This window comes from Acinonyx jubatus, chromosome B4, assembly GCF_027475565.1.
Source record: "Acinonyx jubatus isolate Ajub_Pintada_27869175 chromosome B4, VMU_Ajub_asm_v1.0, whole genome shotgun sequence".
In the NCBI taxonomy this organism is placed as follows: domain Eukaryota; kingdom Metazoa; phylum Chordata; class Mammalia; order Carnivora; family Felidae; genus Acinonyx; species Acinonyx jubatus.
This window is the reverse complement of record NC_069387.1, coordinates 135384080-135408897: the sequence shown is the minus strand read 5'-3', so window position 1 is coordinate 135408897 and position 24818 is coordinate 135384080. Positions and strand designations below refer to the sequence as shown.

Genomic DNA, 24818 nt, shown 5'->3' with positions numbered 1-24818 from the left:
ATCTGTCACAAGCAGCCCCATGTGACACACGGTCCAGGTGCGGGTGGGGTCGTGAGGCCGGACGAGGCTCGCGAGGACAGCATCTCGGGGTCCCAGGACCCACAGCTGGCCTTCTCAGGAAGTCACAAGGGGGTCCTCTGTCCCCACATTGTCCCTGCCCTCAGTCCACCAGCCCCAGTCCTGGCCGATCGCTGGAATCCCGCCCTGCACCAGGCGCCGGGCTGGGCTCTCTGGGTGACCCGGGGTTCACGGACGAGCGTACTTCCCACCTCTCGCCCCTCTCTGCACCCTCTGTGGCACCATGACACCGCTGTGACCCTGCTGCCTTCCACCTGCTCTGCGTGTCTGGACAACAGTGACCTGAGGCCTTGGTCCGTGGGGACCAAGCAGGCGCGGGGGCGGGAACTCACAGACGCCCCCAGGCCGGCGAGTCTCCAGGCCCGAACCTGATGGGCACCTTGGCCCACCAGCAGGGCCGGTGTCTTGAGTTTTGTCTGCTTCCACCCTCTTGCCAGGGCCGGGACAGTCCCACCCACGGCGGCCCCACCGCGCAGGAACACAGAGCTGTCCGGCCCACCAAGCTCTCAAGCCGCATCATCAGCTGAGACTCACCACGAAGCCTGTCCGGGGGCTCAGACGCGAGGCTCCGTGTGGCCTTCTCTTGTGTCGTCCTCTCTACCACGCTGTCCCCTCCCTCCCCGAGGTGGCCGCGGAGGGGGCCGCTCGTGTGGGCGGCAACCTTTGACTTTCCCCGGCCGAGTCCTGGGCTGCTGGCTTGAGTTTGGTCCAGAAAGCTGAGCTGGGGGGGTGGGATGGGGAGGTCCCTCCTGGGGCGGAGGCCCTGAGTGCAGGACAAATGCCCAGCATGCCACTTGGGGCCACTGAGGCAGCCCGGGCAGGAACAGGGCGGTGTCCTGCTGTTCCCCGTGGCCCCTGCGTGCCTCGCTCGGGTGGACTAAAAGCGCTGAGCCCCAGTGAGCCCTCTGGGGGCCCGGCGTGAGCCTGGGGGAGCTCCGGGGGGCATCATCAGCTGTGTGATGGGGCGCCTCTGAGAGTCTGTGCCTGTGAAATTGGGGGTTGAGAGCCCCCAATCCAGCTGCCCTTTCATACGGTTACGCGGTCAGGCATAGCGCTGGGCCCGGTGCCTTCACCCCATCTCTGCTCCACAGGATCCCAGCACAGGGGACACAAGAAATGTCTGTGCCTCTCAACTCCATCCAGTCCCCTCCGAGGGACCCCCTCCCCTCCACCTCCCCTCCACCTCCTACTTCCCTCAGTGAGGCCTCCAGCCTCAGGGTGAAGTCAGGCCGCAGCCCATCCCGGGCCCAGAGGCAGCTGGGCCATCACCCTGGGAAACAAGCTGGCTGCTGGCCAGGGTGTGGCCCTGGGGTGACGGGCGGGCTGTGCCTCCGGGAGAAGAGGGAGCGCCTAATCCCTGGGATTTGCCGTGAAAGCCGGGACCCGGCCAATCACTCGTCACCGGCAGGGACAGCCTCGCTGTTGTTTTCAGATGGAATTCTGAATCTGCTCCGTAATGTGTACTGATCCCGGGCCAAGCTTTCTGAATCAGGCGGCCGGACGGGGTCAGCAGCACATGTTTAACCCCTTAGGGGGTAATGGTTTTAACGAGGTGATCTGGGCCCTTGCTGGCTAGGACAAGAGATGGTGACCTGAAGCCAGATGGCTGGGTAAGCAAAGCGCTTTGCTCTGAGAGAGGCCCGGCCTGGCGGTGGGGGGGTTGGGGGAAGGGAGGGCAGGGGTGCCATGAGGTTGGTATCTTTGCTCACAAGCTCTTATATCAGGGCAGCTGATGTCGTGCACTGCACACGAAAGAGGCTGCAAACGGTACCCCCGCAGGGTTTTGCAGTGCGCAACACATTCAGCTGGACGTGGCAGCCGGGCCACACCCCATTTCTGTCTCCCTCTGAGACAATAACAGGTACGGAGCCTACGACGGCAGGATGCTAGGGAAGCTAAGAGGCAGCTTCCTGAAAGCAGGCTCTGTAGCTTGGGTGCAAATTTGTAGCACAGCACCCAGCCCAGGGCCCGGCCCAGGATGTTGTGCTGAACGAGCAAGATGATTGAGGGATGACAGAACCCGGAAGGCATGGCCTCCACCATCCTGCTCCTGGCGGGCCTGCCTCGCCCGCGGAGGCCACCCCGCGGGCTGATTCCATAAGCCCCCGGGCAGCCGGAGCTGCTGTGGGGTGAACAGTCTTGGCCCTGTCCCAAGTGCCTCCCTCTGGACTGTCGTCCCGTCGGGGGGCACAAGCTCTCTCCTGCTCCAGCGCTAGGTGGCTGCCTCGCAGGGGCTCATGTATCCCCTAACAGCCCACCCCGCTGTGTTCAACTCCGCTCCTACAAGGCGGTCGCTGACCCGGCCACTTAAGTGTTGTGGCGATGTCGCCGAGATGCAAACTGAGGCTCAGAGAGGTTCTGTGACCTGCCTGAGGTCGCACAGCTGTAAAGAGAGAACCGAGAAGCAAGCCCAGAATGCCTTACCCCAAGCTCAGTGCTCCGACTGTGCTCACAGAGACTCAATCCTGTCTTGCCCCCAAAAGGGCCACCCCAGCTACTGGTATTTTTCAAATGGCAAACTTGAGGGGCGCCTGGGGGACTCAGTCGGTTAAGTGTCTGACTTGGGCTCAGGTCACAATCTCGCGGTTCATGGGTTCGGGCCCCGCGTGCGGCTCTGTGCTGACAGCTCGGAGCCCGGAGCCTGCTTCAGATTCTGTGTCTCCCTCTCTCTGCCCCTCCCCTGCTTACGCGCTCTCTCTCTCTCTCTCTCTCTCTCTCAAAAATAAACATAAAAAACATTCAAATGGTAAACTTGAAATGAGCAATAATCCTTATACACTCACAAATGAAATTTAGAATTCTATTTCAGAATGAAAATGTTCTTAGTTTCCTTTAAGAGGGGTACCGTAGGAGGGTGTCAGCACCCCCATCAATGCACATCACGCTTCAGCACAGACAACGTGGGAAGCGGGGACTGTCAACTCCTTTCCACGGAGAGAGATCCGGTGCCATTGGGATGGGCTTTCTGCACACCCATTGTGCACCAGGCACTGCTGGGGGCTTTCACATAATTGTCTGATCTGATTGCATTAATGGGCGTCTATAATTAGGGCACATCCCTTCCAAACCTGACTTAGGTAACCATCTCTAGGGTGAGTGGGACCATCACATGACCCTCCATTCATTCAGATTTTACCAAGCAGCCGCGGTGCCAGGAGCCGGAACAGGAACGCGTTTCAGTTTCTCGGGGGCCCCAGGGGTGCCAGAGCCTCCCACGGGGCTCGGGGCAAACCAAGAACAGAGCTGGCACCTTGCGGACCTGCTCACCAGCTGCGGCTCTGACTGGCTGGCTGCAGGACCCGGGGGCGGCCTTCCGTCATTTCTTCTCTGAACAGTGATGCCCACCCCGGGGGGGGGGGGGGGCGTCCCACGAGGCGGCACAGGGAGCGTTCACGAGTGAGGAGGACGCTCAAGGGCGTGGAGCTTGTAAAAGGGCTCCATGCGTGGGTCTGAGCGAACGCACGCGTGGCCAGCCGGTGGCTTCTCCACTCGCAAGCAAAACCGGGCCGGACCTCCAGATCCTGTCCCTGGGCCCCGGGCGGCCTGGCACGGGGGACACGAGGCTGATGCCGGTGGTAGAGACGCCAGCTGGTGTAGACCAGAGTGCACAGGGCTGCACCACGCAGGCCATGGGACGGGAGACTCTGGGGACAGGTGGCCCAGGTCCAAGTTCCGTCCTCCAATGCTCCCCAGCTGAGAGGCCCTGGCAAGTCACTTGGTCCCTCTGGCCTCAGCCTTTTCATCTGTGAAGTGGGGACAGCCCCCATCGCAGGAGGCGGCAGAGGGATCTAGAAGCAGGGTGGACAGCTCAAGCCCCCCAAGGAACATCACAGACCACCAGTGGCTCCCTGTGGGCCACAGAAGTCCTGGGAGTCCCGGCCCCGTGACAACCCCCCCCCCCCCCCAGCCTCGCTTCTCGCCCTCGCTGTGCATCCTCGATGCTCTGGGAGCACCAAACTAAGAGTGGTGGCTTCCCACCCCGCCTCCTGTCATGCTGCCCCCAGGGCCAAGAACGCCTCTCGGCCTGGCTTGCTCCTACTCAGCTGTCAAGACCTGACACTTATGTTACCTCTTCCAGGAAGCTTCCCTTGACTGCTCCGTGAGGCCAGTGGGTTTGGCCTCTCCTCTGTGTGCCCAGCACATTCCACACAGCCCCAGGAGGGTCCAGTTTGGTGTCCGTCCCCCTCTCCGGGCTTGGAGCTCTCTTCCCAGAGAGCGCGGGAAGAGCACCTCTCAACTATCTTAGCCTCCAAGAGCCGACCCAGGGTCTGGCCGCAGGAGGCCTCCGCGTGTTTCTGGAACCACGGGGAAGGTGAGGTGATGGGGCCACGGAGTGTAGGCAGGACCTCCAGACACACAGCACTCTGTAGGAAGCATGTGATGCGTGTGCGTGCGGTTACTGGAGCTCAAACCTGCGCTTGGTGCCGAGTGGTGGCAGGTCCCTGGGTCAGTGAAGAGTGTCGTTATTCCAAACCCCGGAACTCAGGGAGGTAACCGTTGAGAGTTGCCGCCCTGTAGGCAAGTTAGGGCGAAGGGCTGAGCGACGCTTGGGCGGAGACACTCCAGGATTCGTGTAGTGCTTGTCTTGAAGCCTCAAGGCCACCCTTCATGAGTAAAGACCGCCCCCCCCCACCCTTCAAACTTAGGTGGTCAAGATGTCCACGGGGCACCTGGGTGGCTCAGTAGGTTAAGCATCCGACTCGACTTCAGCTCAGGTCATGATCGCACGGTTCGTGGGTTGGAGCCCCACGTCCCTGGGCTGACAGTGCAGAGCCTGCTTGGGATTCTCTCTCTCTCTCTCTCTCTCTCTCTCTCTCTGTCTCTCTCTGCCCCCCCACCCCGCTCTCTCTCTCTCTCAAAAGAAATAAACATTAAAAAAAAAAAAGGTTCGAAACACCAGCATGCTGAGTAAGGGTACGGGGCCTGTGCTATCCTTCTCGTGTTTCTCACCCGGTCACGGCCAAGCCCACCCCAGGCACCACCTCCTCCCGGCAGCATGGGCTGATGTGCCCAGGCAGGGGGACTGGGCTCTGCACCCACAGCACCTCCCACCGTGCTCTCCTGTTGCTCTCTGGGGAGTCAGCCTCCCTAGAGGCAGACACTGCATGTTCCCCGCTCAGCGCATAGTAGGTGCTCAAGAAGCATGGCAGAGCGGGCAAGCCGGTTAACTGAGCGGTCCTGGTGCCCTCCACGCCCACGGGCCTCCCCAAGCCCGGCCAGCGGGGAGTGAAGTGACTGCGGCCAACATTAGATTCCTGCAGATCTGCACCATTTAACCGTGGGAGCGGCCTGCATCTGAAGCAACAGTTCATGCCTGCGTGAAACTGATCTGAGATGTAGTTTGTGGCCAGGGTCTCTGAGGCCATAACACAGGGGCGGTCACAGTTCGAGCCAAAAGGTTCGTGGAAATCTCATGAGGCCCCACGCCATGGGTACCGCGGGCACTGATTTGTTCTGTGTCCGTGCTCGTTTTAGTAACATTACAGCCTTCCCGTTAATTACGCACAGACTGAAAAACAAAACTCTCTACTCCATCGGGGAAGGACAGTTAGCAAACCCGCCTCTTGTATTTCAGTTTATTGGGGGGGGGGGGGGGTTGGAACTAACTACCTAGTAGTTTTAGGGCTGTTCTTATTTTAATTAATATTATTAATTATAAAGTGTGCCCACGAATGCAGTCAAATTTTGGGAATCCCACCTCACACACCAGGGGCCAGCGTAGAGGACCCCATTAAAAACAGGAAACGTGAGGGGCGCCTGGGTGGTTCAGTGGGTTAAGCATCTGACTTGATTTAGGCTCAGGTCACGATCTCACGGTTCATGGGTTCAAGCCCCGTGTCAGGCTCTGTACTGACAGCGTGGAACCTGCTTGGGAACCTCTCTCCCTCTCTCTCTGCCCCCGCCCTACTCTCTCTCCCTCAAAATAAACTTAAAAAAAAAAGCCGCCAGGAAACGTGAGATGTACCACCCAAAGTGGACTGTGTGGAATCACAGCTCCATCACAGGCTGGGGGCCCTTTCTTGCCAGGGAGGGGTGAGGGTTTCAGGAAGCTGTTTCCCCGTGGAGCCTGTGTGTGAGCTGGGGTGGTCTTCTCAGCGTGGCCTCGGGTAAATACGTGATCACCCACTGTATGTCACTGCCTGGTGGGGAACCTTCAAGTCCACGAAACGGCTACGTGGCAGCAAAAAGCTGCCGAGACCCCGTCAGTTTGCCCACTGGCCAAGGATCAGGCCAGCTGCACGCAAAATTAAAAGGCGGCTCTAGAAGGCAACTCAAGGGGCGCCTGGGTGGCTTGGGCAGTTAAGCTTCCGACTTCGGCTCAGGTCATGATCTCGCGGTTCGTGAGTTCGAGCCCCGTGTCGGGCTCTGCGCTGACAGCTCGGAGCCCGGAGCCTGCTTCGGATTCTGTGTCACCCTCTGTCTGCCCCTCCCCTGCTCGTGCTCTGTCTCTCTCTCTCAATCTCTCTCAAAAATAAACTTTAAAAGACATTGAAAAGTTTTTAAAAAGCAACTCCAGCCTAGTGCTGTCTATAGCTCCCCCTTGGCTCTGGGGAGGCTTCCATGAGTCCCTCCCCCCATCACAGCCCCCATTCCGGAGCCGTCACCTGAGGGACCCCTTCCCCACGCAGCCCCCGACTGCGGCCAGTAGCCTGCACAGGGAACCATGAACCCGGGGCCGGATGAGGAAGGCTTTTGTAGTGGCCCGAGAATACCTCAGGCATTAATAGGGCATTTTTGCACGGGCAGAAAATGCATTTTTCATTTTTCACTGACAGCTGGTTAAGGAGGAATGCCACAGGACGGCTGCTTGGGCCTTCCACAGACAGCAGGAGCCGCCTTTATCCCCGCTAAGAACGGGCTTTTAAAGGGTACGTTAGGGGAAGGCCTGGCCCTTTTAGGTTCTGGGTGGACTCAGGGCACTTTCTTCTGTTGTTCGGGGGAAGAATGAGCTCAGTGGCCTCAGGGTCCTGGCGGTCTGTACCCTTGTTATTTCTCTGGGACCCAAATTCTCAGTCACTTTGCCCAAGTCAGCCCCGGCCATCAGTGGGCTCCAGCTCCGGGTGTTCAGGGAGGACCGGGCTCCAGGCCCGCTCTGCCTCCAGTGCCCCTCACCCATGAATGGCGACAGTCCCGCTGGGTCACGGGGTTGTGGCCGGGGAGGAAACACCTGCCCCTGGGACTCGCTGTAAGCCACTCCTTCAAGTGTGTGGAGACTCAGCTCAGACCACACCTCCTCCAGGAAGCCTTCCTGACCCCGGTGTCCAGTATCCGCAAAGCGCATGGCCTAAAGCGGGGAGGGGTTCGGCCAACACCTGTGAGTAGGTAGGGGTCCTTTCCCGGGTACGACAGGCAGCGGGGGGCTGCACAGTGGTTCACACTGGGCCCAGAGCCCCCGGATCCTGCTGCGCACAGCAGACAGGAGGCTTGCGTGCCTCTGGAAAACACTTTCTTCCTTTCCCAAGGACATCAAGGGTTTCTGCCTAAGACATTGCTTGAAAAGAGAACAGCACCACTAAAAACAAGTTTGCAAACCCCGCCCCCCACCTCCCGGGGCCCCAAGGTGTTTCTGATGCCCGGTCCCAGGTGCTTACTTAACTCAGCTCCCTCCTTTGCCCCCAGGGAGACAGTCACACCCGTCCCTGAAGGTATTTGTCAGAACCGAGCCGGGACGGACGCCGGGTGAACACGTGGCTTGCAGGCTGCTCACACCTGGGCTCAGGGCCAGCAGCGAACCATCCAGTGCAGGTGGACACGCCTGGAGCTGCCGTGCTGTGTCCGTGTCCAGGGCCAGCATGTGCCAGCACGGCTACCCTAAGAGGCCCAGAAGCCCCCGGGGTGCACAGGAGTTATTTGGGACAGAGGCGGGATTAAGGAAGTCCAGGGAAGAGACCCTAAGCAGAGAAGTAAGGCAGCAACGATCGGGTAGGTATAGAGACGAGAGGCCAACCCAAAACACAGCCCGGGTCCCGCCTCAGCAAGACCTTGCCATCCAGACTCCTCTGGCCTCAGTCCTCTACCCGGGAGAGGACGCTGGCACAGGCAAACTCCAGGACCCCGGCCAGATGGGCCTCCTGCAGTCACACCGAGGAGTGGAGGTGGCCGGGCCCACCCGGAAGCGGAACGCATTCCCCGGGGCCAGCCCATCCCTCCTCCACGAAGCACCAGCCTGGATTCCAAAGACCAGGGCACGCGTGACCAAGTGCAGGGAGGGACAGCCGCTCTTGTCTTTGTGGCCTTATCCACATTCCATTCCCAGGGGCTCCGTTCTGTTCCCCGCTCTGCCCCGGGGCGCCGTGAGAAGGACAGCAAGCCCTCTCGCCTCTCTGGGCCTTGGTTTCCCCCTCTACAAAGAGGAATCGGGAGAGATGGTCTCCAGGAGCCTCCGGGCTCTGACACGCCAAGATTTTCTGCCCCAGTGGATGGGAAGCCCAGAAACGGAGACTCCCAGGTTGATTCTGTCCGGAGGACAGATGCGGCTAGAAAAACGCGCTGGTGGGCACTGGATCGGGGCCCAGCCGCTGCCCAACCCCCTGGCTGGGGTCACCCAGGAGGGATTTAGCGGGGAACCGAAGGGGCCACCCCCTGAGAGCCCTCGCAGGCCACAGAGGCTTATCAGTGTCTTCAGTGTCAGATTTTCATGATGGGTTTGTGGGGCCGTCTGTCTCCCCGGCTGGAATGCAAAACATTCACCTGTGGACCCACACTGCCCAGCCTCGGGCCTGGCACAGACGGGGGCTCGGGGAAAAGAGCAGGAATGGAAAGAATGAACGAGTAAATCCGAAGGTTCCGGTCCTGCTCGTACGGTTCCAAGGCTGTGATTTACCCCGAGTGGAAGCCATGCCCACAGGGGTGGCAGGAAGGGGCCTCCCGGGCACCGCTGTTGCAGGTGAGGCACCACCACCCCACCCAAGCGGAGCAAACCCTGACCCTGCCTCCTCCTGCCTGCCCTCAGCCCCAGGCCCCGGGGGTCCCTGAAGGGCCTGTTCATCTAACATGGGGGAAACTGAGGCCCAGGGTGTGCAGAAGGTTTCACGACGGCTCACAGCCAAGCTGCATATGCCCTCCCCTTGGAATCCCAGGGAGGACTAATGTACCATTAATTGTAATTAACTAATTATTCCTGCTGCGAACTAGCGGAGGAGGCGGCTGGGGGTGGGGAGCCCCTAAATGACTCAGTCATGTTTACAACATGCAAACCCATTTAAGAGCTTGTAAAGTCACTATAAATGGCTCTTTGGCAACAGGGGAATAACGATTCCCTGTCTCCAGCTGCCAGTTTAACAACGGTCGGCGGCGCCGGGGGCGCAGGGGACAGGGTTCTAAGATCCAACAGCGCCACCTAGAGACCTCCTTCCAGAACGTTCTGCTCCAGGGCCGACCACTCTGCAGCTTCTCCCGGTGGACGGACACCTCACAGAATCCAGGGCCTAGGAGACCACGAAGCCCAGTCCCTCCTGTCCCCGTTCGCCGTGGAGAAACTGAGGCCTACGTGAGGAAAGGGCCCGGACCCCGGGGACTCAGCTGCTCGGAAAACCCTGGGTCTACATCTAAGTCCAGAATGGTAGACGGGAATGTTTTCACTCCCCGAGAACTTAAGGTCTATAAAAACGTGACCGTTCAGGAGAGGTTTATGAACCACTTACCCAGACTCACCTGCTTCCCCGCCTGGGCCTCTGATGGAGCCCTTCCCCTCCCTCTCTGCCCCAGCGGAAGGGCCCCAGCCCATGGCGGGGCGGTGCCCGGGACCTGCCAGGAGGGACAACATCTGGACACACCACAAGGCCAGCCGTCTGGGGCCGAGACCAGAGCTCAGGCTCTGACTCCTTACTTGCTTTCCTTCCATTGCACCACCAGAATAAAAATCCTAACAGGTCCCACTGACCTGGGGATTGGGTCCTGAGACAAACACCTTGCCCGTGAGGTATGGCCAGAAGCTCGTGATTGTGAGACACAGAGACCCAGCTAATGCACCCATTCACGGGTGGGAGACTGGCCCAGCCGGGAGCGGACCCCACTCCAAGCCCGCGGTTGCCCTGGGGGTCCCCAGCTGGCCCTGCAGGGCAAGGAAGGCTCTAGGAGGGGGGCTCGGACGGCAGCTGGGTGGTCCAGAGAGGTCGTCCCAGCAGACCGGCACAGCGGGCCTCTGCCAGGCCGCTGGCCGGGAGGACAAGGAGGCGTCTGGACAGACCTGAACGCCTCCGGCAACTCACCCACAGTCATGCCGTCCATGTAGCGCTTGATGATATCGAAGGAGTCTCGCAGGTTCCCTTCCGTGATGTCGAAGATGATGTCGGCGTGGTTGGCGGGATACATGGGCATGATGGCCCGGAGAAAGATGATCTCTGCGAGAAGGAAGCACAGCACGGAGAGCCCAGAAATGCACCCCTGGGTCACGGGCACCCGGTGCCCGGGAGCCCTGCACGGAGAAGGCGGAGGGGTCCTGAGGGCTCACAGGTCACAGCCTGTCCCCCTTGTTATCAGCGGGGAAACTGAGGCCTGGAGAAACCTTGGATCTTCTCTGAGGCCATAGAGTAATCAGCAGTGCCGGAGCTGAGGAGCAATTAGTAATTAGTCATAAATCTTCCCGAAGCTGGAAGAAGGGGAAGGGAGGTGGATGAGAGGCAAAGGGAGGGGGGGTCAACAAGGGCAAGACGGTGGGTGGTCTCTTGCCCACGGTGATGTGGGTCAGCAAAGCTGCCTCTCCGGGAGCGCTGGGCAGATCGGTGGCTGTGTCTACCTCCGTGGCCTTCTGATATGAAGTGGGGCAGACTACCCTGGGCTGGGGGCGCGAGGCCCCGATGCTACCCTGGCTCTGGATGATCTGGAGGCGTCCTCCCTCTGGGCCTCGGTTTCCTCGCCTTTGGAGTGAAGGAGGCTGACTGGTGGTGCCCACTAAGGGTCCTTTCAGCGTTAAAGGTCAAGGTCTGGATCTGTTGGGCCCGTGACGCCAACAGGCGTCTCCAGCCACGCTCCACTCCCTGCAGAATCAACTCAGAGACCGGCGCTGCCCGAGAGGCCACAAAACCGGCCGTTAGCGGTTTGGGAAGGATTTGTATGTGGTTGGCTGGAACGTGTCATTTTGCACGCGGCAGACCCCAGTCGGCGATTTTCTCCGAGTCCGTGCCTCCCTGCGGAGATCCTGTGCCGCCCCTTTGCCAGAGGAACGAGCTCCGTCAGGCGACCACGTCCCTGGGGAGCCTCTCCTGCCCTCGCCACCCCTCTCTCCCCCCTTCCCCCCTTTTATGTTCTGGCATGTGCTCTCGCGGGACCCTGTCGCAGGGTAAACACGGGGTGTGGTCACGCTGGCTCAGCTATACATCTGCCCTCAGAGGCTCACAGTGTTCTTCCTATCGCTGTGCCCCAGAGCCCGGCCTTGAGCCTGGCACCCGGGAGGCCCGGTCAACGTTTACTGCAGGAATCAATCACGGTGGAGCTCCTCCCAAGGCCAGAGACGAAACCCCTCCCCTCCCGGAGGAAGCGGGGGCAGGAGATCACAGCAGCCCCGCATGGGGGATGTACACCCAGCAGCAAAAGGCGTGCAGAACAGCACCCACACACAGCCTCCCACCAGGTGCCGGCAGCAGGGGTGGGGGTTGGAACACTGTTCTACTCCTGGGCTCCCTGGATCCGATCCAGCCCCTCTGTGGTCAGCAGCAGGTGCAGCCCCGTAATGGCTTCCAAAAGCCTTGGACCAGAAGCCCCAACGCTACCCACGTTAAGGCTTATCCTTTCCAGCCTGTCTCTTGCCAAGCCTCTACCCCTCCCAGCCAGGAAACCTGGGCTTAGTTCCTCAAATGCCCGCTGTCCCCCAGACTTACCTCCAGACCTTTCCAGAGGAGTTCTGCTCCGCTTGGCACCCCCCTCTGTCCCTGCTCCCCACTTTCACTACGAACCTCCCACTTAGACCCCAGTGGGGAAGTCACTTCCTCCCAGAGGCCCTCCCTGACTCCCAGTGCTCGGCAGAGAGCCAACACCCAAAAAGATATTTGCCGGACAGCTGCGACCCAGAAGAAGCGCGCCCTCCTGAGCCGAGAGCCCGGAATGGGCCGGCACGGTGCTGTGTGCTCGGGGGACACAGAGGAGATGCGGAGGCAAATCTGCATCTTACCAAGGAGAAGCTCCTTGGGGCCAAGCTCTCGGCTCAAGCATTGGGAGGCCCCTGAGGGGGCTGCCTCGCAGGGACGTCTCTCTTGCGGGGACCTGCCTTGGGGCCCCCACGCCGATTCCAGCCATGGGAGTCGCCACTCACCTTCAGGGCGGGTGAACTCTCGGAAGGTGGGCAGCGAGACAACAGTATGGGAGATGGTGTGCACAGGATCCAACACGCAGGTGACGTCGTTGGGACGGCAGGACTTGATGCAGCGGACGGTGTCTGTCTTCTCTTGGCGGAGCCTGGGGGGAACCACAGCACAAGAGGCGGATGGGAATGTCGCAACCACCACTCCCACAGAGACCCAGGATCCAGGAGGACCAGCAGGTGGCCAGGTGGGGAGCGCCCGTCCAGAGGCGGCTCCCGCGTAGAACCACAGTGGCCTCCGCGGCCCGGCTGCTCGGCGGGGATGCCTCGTGGCCCTTCCTGCGACCTGGACCGGGACCCACACTCCCGTTTGCACCGGCCCTGGCTGCGGGTGAGCGAAGCTGGGCTATTTGCCAATTCCGTTTCTACAACTGCAGACACATTTGTTCATCCGCTCACTCAACAGGTGTGTTTTCAGGGCCTGCTGGGCGCCGGGCACCAAGGATGCCGAAGCAAACGTGGGAGACACGGTCCCGCCTTCCCGGAGCCCTGGGTCAGGTGGGTCGCAGGGGTGGTAAGTGAGAGAACGTGCACGCGGTGCCCAGCTCGGCGCCCAGCACGGAGAAGTCAAACCCACGGTGTCCTGCGACAGATCGGGAGGAGGGGGAAGAGGCGGGGACTTGTTTCAGGTGCGAGTTTAAAATATGTGGGCTAGAAACATTTTAAATCCTCTTTATTGTAAAATAAAACATAAATGTAACACCTACCCGGAACAAAGATGTAGTTTAATAAGTTTTCAGGACCATGAACTAGCTCTCTCTCATCATCCAGAGCTTACCTGTTGATTTTTTCAAGTATCGGTATGAACTCATGGCTGTGAACTGTTTGATGGGTTTCAACCCACTGCAATGATTATCCTTTGCTGGAGCTCAAGTTTTCCCATCTTTGTCCAGAGGGAAGATCAGAGTGGCTCCTGTGTCCTTTCGACTTGGCCCCAGTAATGTCCAATAGCTCTCTTGCTCTCTGGTATGACGGGGCGGTCCAGCCTTATTTTGTACTTCTACTGCCCCAGCTACATCTCCGAGAAGCCTTTGTTTTGTTTTGGTTTTGGTTTTTTAGCGGTAAACAGTATTTCAAGACCACAATCTAGATACCAGATATGTTTGGTGCTACTGGGTTGGCCATTTCTCCCAGGCCTCTTCAGTGGACATTTTTAAAGGTAAAATATATCATGAGTTCCTACTGATATTTCTGATTCAAAACGAGAACCACACAGACTTTTAATCTCTTCTGTATTCCAGAGGAATCTCTTTTCTTCCGTATCAGAATCCTGGTTCTTAAGAACACAGGAGATGATAGAATATCCCATAATTATTTATTTAGTTATTCTATATTCTGACACAGTAGTCTCAGAAGAGCAAGACTAAAATTACCACCACCACCACGAACACAATTACTTAAAATAATATATATATTTTTGGATACATCCTCCCTATTCTTCCTGCAGGTTTTATAGACGTGCTATATCTACGTTGTTTGGACAGACAGCAATTCATATTTATCTACATTGTTTGGACATATAACAATTCATTCTATATGCTGTCCTTACAATACTCACTTAGTTGTGGTTGGATAAGCAACTATGCTTAATGCTTGTAGGCTGATACTTTTGCATGTTGATAGTGGCTTGTGTCCTTTGTACACATGAGTCTGTTTCATTGGGCATATAATCCTTGGCTTATGTTTTCTTGAGGATCCTAAGTATTCATCGTCTCCCAGCATAAGTGTTGCTGTGAAAAAGTCTGATGACAACATACTTTTTCCCCTTATAAGTCATTGCTGTTTTTGCCTAGATGCCCACTGTTTGTCTTCTCTTTCCTTTCATTTTTTTTAATGTTTATTTTTGAGAGACAGAGCACAAGTGGAGAAGGAGCAGAGAGAGAGGGAGACACAGAATCCGAAGCAGGCTGAGCTGTCAGCACAGAGCCTGATGTGGGGCTCAAGCCCATGGACTGCGAGATCATGACCTGAGCCAAAGTCGGTGCTTTACTGACTGAGCCACCCAGGTGCCCCTGTCTTCTCTTTCCTTTAAAGTCCGATAATTTGAGGCCCCCAGGTGGCTTACTAAGTTGAGCATCCGACTCTTGATATCTGCTCAGGTCATGATCCCAGGGCTGTGAGATCGAGCCTCATGTGGGGCTTCTCTCTGAGCGTGGAGCCTGCTTAAGATTCTCGCTTTCCCTCTGCCCCCTCCCCTGCTCACACTCTCTCTAAAATTAAAAAAATAACAAAGTCCGATAATTTTGCTAGACTATGTCTTGATATTTGCTGCTCTGAGTAGATATGTTCAGGCATGCTGCGTTCTTTCAATGTGGATTTTCAAATCTTTTTTTCTTTTTTTTAAGTTTCTGGAAACTTGCTTGAGTTACCATTTTTAATACTTATTTCTTTCCTTTGTTTTGGGTTAGTGCTTCAGAGATTTCTATTATCTGTATGGTGGGTCTTCTGTGTGTGTCTTCTATGTCCGTCACTTTCTCTTTGAGCCTTTTCATCTCTTCTACTTCTTTTTTGACTTATAAAATTTGTCTTCTTTTTGGTCACTCTTTCTCTGAAATATTTCTGAAATTGTTTTTTGCTTTAGTTTTAAATTATTTCCTGGGTTCTGTCACTTCATGTCTCAGTTTTTCTTAATTCTGACCCACAGTTTTCTTACATTTTTGATCATTTTCTTAGTGCTCTTACTCTGTTTTGATATAGGTTACAGTTTTGATCTAGACTGTGAACATCTGTTACTGATGTATTTTCATTATCTGGAGGGATGCCATTCTGTTCCTTATTATCTCCTTTCTTACAATAATTTTTGTAGGAGATTCAACCTTGCTACTTTTTGGTTGATCATTTTCAAGCGGAATTAGTTTTCCTGAAATTTTAGAAAAAGGCACATTCACAGTTTTTCTGACTTCACAGAACTCCCTTATCTGTCATTTGGGCCAGCTGGCCTTCTGATATTCCTCTACATTTACCTGGACCTTCTTTATCCAGTATGTTGTCTCTTTCCTACTCAACTCTGCATTTCCCACCCAGCAATTTCTCCATAGTGTGAGGTCCTGACATTAAGGGAAGCCCCGCTGGCTCAGTTTCAGGGGTTCCTAGGGGCTAGATGGCTCCGTTCCCTCAATGCTTCCATGAGCTCCTTGCACGCACTGGAATGGACTGAGTAAATGTCTCCCAGACTCAGCCGCTGCTCCATAATTTGTCCTCTGTATTTTCTAGGGAATATCTGTTGACTATTCTGGAGTCTCCCACTGCTTTCTTCTGCACAGGTGCCGATACCATGCCGATGGACATACAGTGTATTTGGGGGTTCGTAGGGATATCCTGTCACCTCATTTAGTTGTGCATATTTTCTGTAGATTTAAATTTTTTTGTCTAGTTGTTTGTGTGTTTTGGGTTGGAATCCAGAGAGCTTCAAACACTATGCTGCTGCATCTTTCCAGATTCTCTGTGCTAGAGGGTTTGCACACATTATCTCACTTACTCTTTTGGTTTATTTATTTTTGGTCAGTACATCATGGACTCTATTTACTTAATGAAAACAGTGATGCTATGTGAGGATAAGGTTACTACCAAATGACCATGTAATATAATAAAATTTTAAGTTTCTCTACCCAAAATCACATAGCTGAAATGGCTTTTTTTTTTTAATTGTCAAGTTAGCTAACATACAGTGTAGTCTTGGCTTCAGAAATAGATACCCGTGATTCATCACTTCTACAACACCCAGTGCTCATCCCAACCAGTGCCCTCAATGCCCATCACCCATTTTCCCCAGGGCCCAAACTTCCACCCCCATCAACCTTCAGTTTTTTCTGTGTATTTAAGAGTCTCTTGTGGTTTGCCTCCCTCTCTGTTTGTACCTTATTTTTCCTTCCCTTCCCCTAGGGTCTTCTGTTAAGTTTCTCAAATTCTACACATGAGTGAAATCATTTGACATCTGTCTTTTTCTGACTTATTTCACTTAGCATCGTACCCTCCAGTTCCATCCACGCTGTTGAAAATGCCCAGATTTCATTCCTTTTCGTCACTATATCTCACTGAGTCTTTACAGCTCTTCCCTCTACACTACACTGCTTCCTTTATACTTGGAAATCATAGAATGGGGCTTGTATCCAGTGATTTCAGAGATGAGGCCGGAGTAACAATCCAACCGGCACTGACTGATCCCAGCAATCCTATCTGCTTCACAGCATTCAAGACAGCAGGGGACAGGGTTTCGGAGGACAGGAGGCAGAGCCAGACTGCCTGGGTGTGAATCCCAGCTCCACCTGAGACCAGCTGTGGGACTCTGAGCAAGTTACTTATCTGCTCTATGCCTCCATGTCTCCAATGTGAAATGGGGATCATAACCATGTTTTCCTCACAAGGCTGTTGTGAGAGTTCAATTTAATGCTTGGAGCAGTACCTGGCCCTCAGCAAGCAGTACATGTGTTAGCTATCATAGTCATGATTATTATCATTACAATAATGATAGCCATGATTATTATCACTTGCCCTGGGGAGCTTGGGTTAGGACAGTGATGGAGTCAGAAGTGCAGAGTCCTAGGAGTCCGAGGTGATGGCAGTGACCTTAGACACATCCAAACCCTCTGAGCCTTCATTCCCCATTGAACTCAAGATCCAAATGGACACTCACATTCCCTCCGATGAATGAAAAAACCAACACTTACTGACTGCCGACTATATATACCAGATAGGGCCTCATCTTCAATTACATGTAATTTTCAACATAACCCATGACGGGGGCCTTGAAGCTCTGAAAGGCAAATGACTTCTGCAAGGTCACAGAACTAGTAAATGGCCAGGAGGACATTCAAACTCTTGGTTATTATTTTTGTTCTGCACTGTATGATCTCAGCAGCACGATGTAGGACTATGACCGTATAGCCCCAAGGAACTGCAGGGCAGAGAGAAGCCTCCAGGTAGTGCAGATATCAGCCCCACATAGGCACTCAGGCGCACACACAGAGACAGCAGAGGCGTCCTGAAATGGAATGGGCCACCTTAAGATGTAGGGACTTCTACAAACAAGGGAGAGAGCAAGCTAAGCTGGATGGTCAGTTGGTGGGAATGTCGTACAGGGGACTCTGGCAAACTCTGTAAGGTCACTGCATGGCCTCTAAAGCCCCTGAGCATTTCCCCCCAACTCAACACTCCTAGACATGAAGGAAAAGGGCTTCTTCCAACCTGGATAATCTGGAGCATGGGGAAGGAATACTTGAATACGATAACCGGATCCCTGCTGTGCCTTGCTAACTTCACAGAAGAGGGCATATTTGAACTTAGCCTTGAAAATACCATCCATCGATCATTCGTCCATCCATCCATCCATCCATCCATCATCTATCCATCCATCCATCTACCCATCCATCCATTCATCCACCTTCCCATCATCCATTCATCATCCATCCATTCATCCATCTGTCCATCCATCTATTTATTCAGTTGTTTACTGAACTCTTTCTATAGGCCAAACACTGCAGGTGTCGAGAATACAGACATAATCCGTGTCCTCCGAAAGGTCCCAGTGCATTAGGGATAATAAAAAGTAATAATCACAAGATAACAGGGAAAATGTGCAGATGTTCAGGGCTACTGGAGCTCAGGTTAAGGAAAGGCTTCACTGAGGAGATGACTTTTGAGTTAAGCCTTCAAGAAACATAGCAGTTTGTAGGAGGGTGGCAGGGCACACGCTAAAGCCAGAGAAGGCACGTTCAGGGGAGGACAAGCACCCCTGCAGGACTAGAACGAGGGGATGAGCTAGGATAGAGTTGAAAATGTGGGCAAAGGCTAGATCGAGCATGGCCTTGGATACCATTCCAAGAGAGCTGGACTTGACCCGCTGGTAAATGAATCACAGAAGGTCCTAACGAGACCAGGCTGGTCCTTCAGAGGGGTCCTCTGGCTGCAGCTTGGAGAATGCTCTAGAAGATGGGAGACTGGGAGCCGGTACAGACCAGACATGCTCAGAGAGAGGTATGGGAGACAGCGTGGAAGGCTTGAGGTGACTGGCTTCCACGGTAGTTCAACTGCCACTCTGTCAACAGGCACAAGGCATCTGTCTTCCCTGCCAGACAGCAAGGCCAGCACACCCTCCCCCCACCAACTTACACGGAACTATAGGAAGGATCTTAGGACCCCGCAATATCCTGGTTCCCCTGTGATGTTCTGCCTTCCCCTCGGGTTTCTGCTTGGAAACAGCATCGGCAGTCACAGTAATGCTAGAGACATAAGCCAGTGTTGGTAGAAAGTTATCCGTTCCCTCAACGGGCATGGACAGAGCATCTCCTGTGTGTTAGGCACCTCGCCAGGAGCTAGGGACACATCGCTGAAGGGGACAGAGCTGGTCTCTGCCGGCCCAGAGCCCTCCGGGGTGGTGAAGACAGACACACGAAACACGGATACATGGGAAATGCAAACCGTGATAAGCATAACAAAGGAAGCGCGAGGTAGCAGAAAGACTGACAGAGGAGCTGAGCCAAGAGGAAGGCCTCACTGAGAAAGGAGCACTTAAGCTGAGCTTTAGCCAACATTGGAGCCAAGGGTGCAAAGCGTGTGCAAAGGGCCTGAGGCAGCAAAGAACTCAGCGGTGTGGCTCAAGGGAAGGGAGCAAGGGGGGAACAATTTGTAGTCGGGCTGGGGACGCGTGCAAGGACAAAATCATACAGGGCCTCGAAGGGCACTCTGGGGACTGGTGACCATGGTTTGGCCGGAGTCATGGTGGAGGAAATGAAGAGAGGCGGGTGGGTCGAGGCCCATGCTGAAGGTGTTGTGAGAATGGAATAGTTGGAGTTATGGAGTCAGCAAGCTAGGGTTCAAACACCAGCTGTGCGAGCCTGGGCAAATCACTTGCTGTCTCTGGGTCTCCATGGGGATGAGACACCTGCCTTGCGGCACTGAGGCGATGCACACGAAGGACCCGAAGCACAACGAGTGGCCCATCTATCGTCTTATCCTCTGCCTCCTCCTCCTGGGAGGGGGGCAGGCTCCCCAGCCGAGGCAACTAACCGTATTCAGGCAAGAGCGGCAGCCAAGATTCTGCAACTGTGTTCTGGGTCTTTCTCCCACCGGTTCAGGCTTGTCATCAAGACAAACAGAACGAGAGGCTCAGGATCGAGTTTTCTGGACTCCGTTAAAGGGTCAGCTCCACGCAATACAGCCAGGACACCAAGCGCAGCCAGAGACTTGGTCCCGCGGCCCGGCTCTGCTACAAATAGGCCACAAAACCCTGGCCGAGCCTTGCCCCTTCTCTGGGCCTCAGTCTCCACATCTATAGAACGAGAGCGGAAGGAGCCCGATACCCTCTTTCCAATGACGGCCTCAGCCTTCGGGCTCAACACAAGATGGAGGAGAGCTCATTCATCTGAGGTGATACACGTGCGCCTCCTTAACCCCGTCCCCGGGCTCCCTGGCGGTGTAGACGGTGACCTCCGTCAACAGGGACTCCCAGATGCATACGAGCATATGAAAACCACTCCTCCGTCACCGCGTGGGAGCACCAGGCAGTGGCAGGTGCCTGGTTCGCCCCAGGGTGATGAACAGCACGGCCTCCCACCCGGGCGAAATAAAACCAAGGCACGTGAGGCATGCTGGGTAGGATCGCCTGCTGAAACTTTATTAAGATCCCGGAGGGGAGGGCGAGGAAAGCAACAAGAGGGAGCCCCCGGCGGCCCAAAGCAAGTGCTCAGAGCTCTGCGGACACAAAGATGAAAAGCTTGGCCACAAAGGAGCTGACGGTGCCATGGCGATAGAGGTCCATCTTGACGGTCAGGAGCAAGTCCCTGGGCTCAGGGACGGGCTTGGTGAGGGCCACCACCCCGCTGTGGTGGCTCACCTTCCGGGTGCTGAAAAAGCCCTCCTCGTTGCCGCTGGTGATAGCCAGCTGCATGCTGTCCCCGGGGACGGCATTGGAGGGGCCCATGCGGAAAACCACCGCGGGCACTTGGATGTTGGTGGGGAAAGAGAGGTGGTAGTAGGTTATTCTCAGAGGCAGCTTGGGGCACTCCTGATTCTCATGGCAAGGCAAGCGCTCGCAGCGGCTGCAAGAAAAGTGGACAGAGAGACAAGAAAAGGATTAGAGCAAATTCAGCAAGCGGAGGCACAACAGAGCGCGAGGGAAAGCGGGGGCTCGCCGGGCAGGGACTCCCGCCACCCCTCTGGCCGATTCGGCTAAAGGAAGAGCACCCCTCACTCACCTGCGGGAGGTGCCGTGGACCTCCGGGCCGCTGACTCAGGCACTAGCCTCTTCCAACACCCTCAGGGGGCGCTGGGTGGCCGGGGTCTAGGGCCGTGCCAGGAGTGAGGTGTGTCCCCTCTCGCCGGCAGAGCACCCCCCGCCGGGCCACACTCCCCGGGCGCACCCTGCCCTCTGAGTGTCGTCCGGGCGCCCGGCCCCTCACCCAGGCCGTGGTCACGGCTACACGGGGCTCTTGGCGGGGCACGGAGATGACCCCGGAGGCGGTCATCTCCACCGCTAGCGGTCACGGCCACTGCCATCTATCAAGCGCTTGGCCACTCGTCACCAAGCGTTCTCTAGCGCGAGCACCGTAACTGCACCGTGAGAGTGGCCCGAGTGCCATTCTTCAGATGCGGAAACTGAGCCTGGAAGAGTCGGGAGGCCTTCCCAAGGTCACAGAGTGAGGAAGCCAGATTTGTGCTCAGGCAGTGAGGTCTGATCCCCACCCGCCTCGCTGGGTCTTGTGCTCCAGGCCCAGTTTCCTGTGTGTCCACAGGGACAGCCAGGGCCTGGAATGGAGATGGGGATGGGTTCTAACTTCCTGTAACAGGATGACGATAGCCCCTAATTTCCTGTGACAGCATGGAAAGAGGTTCTAAGTTCCTGTGACAGAACGGGGAGAGCGCCCCACTTCCTATGACAGAATGGTGATAGTTCCTAACTTCCTGTGACCGGATGGAAAGAGGTTCTAACTTCCTGTGACCGGATGGAAAGAGGTTCTAACTTCCTGTGACCAGAGGGAAAGAGGTTCTAACTTCCTGTGACCGGATGGAAAGAGGTTCTAACTTCCTGTGACCGGATGGAAAGAGGTTCTAACTTCCTGTGACATTCTCTGACTTACTGTGACAGGATGGTGATAGTTCCTAACTTCCTGTGACCGGATGGAAAGAGGTTCTAACTTCCTGTGACCGGATGGAAAGAGGTTCTAACTTCCTGTGACCGGATGGAAAGAGGTTCTAACTTCCTGTGACCGGATGGAAAGAGGTTCTAACTTCCCGTGACAGAATGGCGATAGCTCCTAACTTCCTGTGGCAGGATGGAAAGAGGTTCTAAGTTCCTGTTACAGGTTCTAATTTCCAATGGCAGGATGGTGATAGCTCCAAACATCCAGGACAGGATGGAATGAAGTTCTGACTTCCTGTGACAGAATGATGATAGCTCCTAACTTCCAGCGACAGGATGGAAAGAGGTTCTAACTTCCTGTTATAGGTTCTAACTTCCTGTGACCGGATGGTGATCACTCCTAACTTCCTGTGACAGGATGGGAAGAAGTTCTGACTTCCTGTGGCACACTCTAACTTCCTGTGACAGGATGGTGAGCTCCTAATTTCTGAGGCAGAATGGAACGAGGTCTAACTTCTGTTATAGGTTCCAACTTCCTGTGACAGGACGGTGACAGCTCCTAACTTCCTATAACAGGATGGAAAGACGTTCTGACTTCCTGTAACAGAATGGTGAGAGCTCCTAACTTCCAGTGACAGAATGGTGAGAGTTCCTAACTTCCTGTGACAGAATGTTGATAGTTTCTAACTTCCTGTGACCGGATGGAAAGAGGTTCTAACTTCCTGTGACCGGATGGAAAGAGGTTCTAACTTCCTGTGACCGGATGGAAAGAGGTTCTAACTTCCTGTGACCGGATGGAAAGAAGTTCCGACTTCCTGTGACAGGATGCTGAGAGCTCCTAATTCCTCAGACAGAACGGAAAGGGGTTCTAACTTCCTGTGATAGGTTCTAACTTCCTGTGATAGGTTGGTGATAGCTCCTGATTCCTGTGATAGGATTAGAGAGAGGTCCTAACTTCCTGTGACAGGATGGAAAGAGATTCTGACTTCCTGCTATAGGCTCCAACTTTCAGTGACAGGATGGTGAGAGCTCCTCACTTCCCCGGATGGAGACGGAGACAGGCTCTAACTTCCTGTGAGAGATTGGGGACAGGGACGATCTCCTGCCTCCTGAACACCAGGCCATCACACTCTGATGGCAGCTGCCTTTGGAAGTGGAGCCCAAGTGCAGAGCCCCACGGGAGCTGGCAGAGCATGCCCCAGGAAGTTCTGCCATGTTGACCGTGTTTGGATTCTCTGGCCAGGAGCAAGTACCGTCCTAGCCTTCCATCTCGTCTCCCTTTCGGCTCTTTAAGTTTCTGTGCTTTGTGTTGGGTTACTTGGACTTATTTCACATTTGGCGTTTATTGTGGCCAGGGTCTCTTTTTTTTCCATCCGATTTCCGGCTCTCTATCGGGATGAGGGGAATCATCTCATTTATTTGGCCGTTTACCATTCTGAGCCGGCTTCGCTAGGCCAGCCCTGGGAGCGAGCTCCAGGGTACTCCCTGGGGATGATCCTCCACGGTGGGTGAGGATCAGGAGCACTGTGGGGCAGTCATGCATGGGAGGGGCCCAGAGGCAGAGGGGACAGATAGCAGAGAAGGAAAGCAGAAGGGTGCTGCTGAGGGGCGGCCTACCCCCCGAGACACCTAGCTCCAGGCCAAACGATAAGGTTCCGGGGGGTTCGGGAGACCCTGAGGGAAGGTGCCTGGCCTCGTGCTGGGTGAATCAGGGTTTCTCCTTCCGTTAGCTCATTTCGTCGTCCCACACTGTTCTCCTGCTCTACTGACGGGAAGATCAAAGCTCAGTGAGGACACGTAACTTGTCTGTGACACCACAGTCTGTATTAAGTGGCAGAAACAAAGTTGGCCTGTCTCACTTCAAAGCCTTCATCCACACGCGCACGCGCACACACACACACACACACACACACACACGCACACGCACGCACGCGCGCGCAGACACGCACCAGCTGCTTCCGGAAAGGCCTGGTGGTCTGGCCAGCAGGTGGCACTAGAGTCGCCTTCATGTGACTTAAGCTTGTCCCACTTCCGTGTGGCCTGTACCCTGTCCAAGGACGGGGTTTTGATTTGTCAGATGGACGCATTAACCCAGCACGTGTGGCCAGAGGGGACGTGACGTGTGCATGACGTTCGAGCTCCCGCAGCCACTACACCAGAGAACCGGACGCTCCCTCCTCCATGGTCCCCACACCCCCACCACGAACCCCGAAGAGGCATTAACCGCAGAGCCGCGGGCATTTCTCACACGAGGCATTTCTCGGCCTGGCTCTGTGTGGACCATTCACTTCCCAAGGGCCGGGCGATGGCTCCCCGGCTTCATCTCCAGGACCCGGCGTGAACTTGACACATGCTATGCACCCCAGTAAATGTGCACAAACACGTACGGCCCCGGTTTTCCCGGTCAGCTCCAACTTCAACGCTCCTGTCCTGCTCTACCCTGAGCTTATGGAAACATCACAGAAACCTCAACTACCGCATCCGGCAAACTGCCCGCCGCCCTGGGCACCCACACAAAAGTCTTTGTTCGCCAGCATGTCTGGAGGGCTGTCGTCGCACAGAGAAGGGCCAGGTCCCTGGGACCACACGCCTTGGTTTCCATCTCGTCATGTACAAGAGAACAACGCGCCCCAATTTTTCAGTTCAACGGATTTGATCGGAACACTCTATTTTCTGTGAAAATGCAATACTGGAAGTAGCCACACACTAGAGAGAGAAGGTCCCCCAGGCCCAGTCCCTTCTCCTGGGAGGCACGGCCATTCTGGCCACCCCCCCAGGCTGTCTCGCGCTTATAGCCTTCCCTGCCGGCACCTCCCTGGCTTTCACGCTCTTGTCATTCTGGACAGAAGCCCTGGGAACAGGCCAAGGCAGGGCTCCACTCCCCTCACCCCTGTCCACCCGCATTGTACCCTCAGGCCCACAGCTGTGCCAACCGAGGCTGTGCGGCCTTCCTCTGGCTTCTAAGACCGCATGTCTCAGGGGTCCGTCCTGCTGAGGGGATAAAGAGGATGTTTTCAGTCCCATCCCAGGCTCTGGAACGCTTTGACATTCCTCCTGTGGGTAGGAGGGAATCGTGTGGTCAGGATCTTAACAGCCTGGACGATCCATGAGGCCCAGCCCTGTGGTTTGTGGCCCAGCCTGCTGGGTCATGCTCCAGTTACCGCCCCTTGGCCGCCAGGGACACTGCCCAGAAGGAGACTGTGTGGACAGAAAGAGAAGGCTGAGGCCCAGAGAGAGACAGAGAGACAGAGAGAGGGCACACACCTTAACTCTTCCCTATCAAGACTCCCTAAATGTTACCTACAGAAATGCTGGCTAGTGGGTCTTTCCTGATACAGCTCTTTTAAATTTTATAAATTGCTTTCT

At 55.6% G+C, this 24818-nt stretch overlaps 1 protein-coding gene across 2 annotated transcripts in view; it reads right to left on the bottom strand.

Annotated features, from left to right (window-relative positions):
* The window catches only part of FBLN1 (fibulin 1), an 83518-nt gene that overhangs the window by 12050 nt on the left and 46650 nt on the right, over positions 1–24818 (bottom strand). Inside the window, exons 15-16 of one of the 2 annotated variants that reach the window (XM_027070461.2) lie at positions 12329–12471; positions 10290–10421 (exon numbers count right to left, since the gene is read on the bottom strand). In XM_027070461.2, coding sequence (XP_026926262.1) covers positions 10290–10421; positions 12329–12471 — 275 coding nt within the window. Of the gene's footprint in view, positions 1–10289; positions 10422–12328; positions 12472–19969; positions 20413–24818 lie in introns of those variants that run through there. The other variant, XM_027070460.2, reaches the window with a different exon arrangement.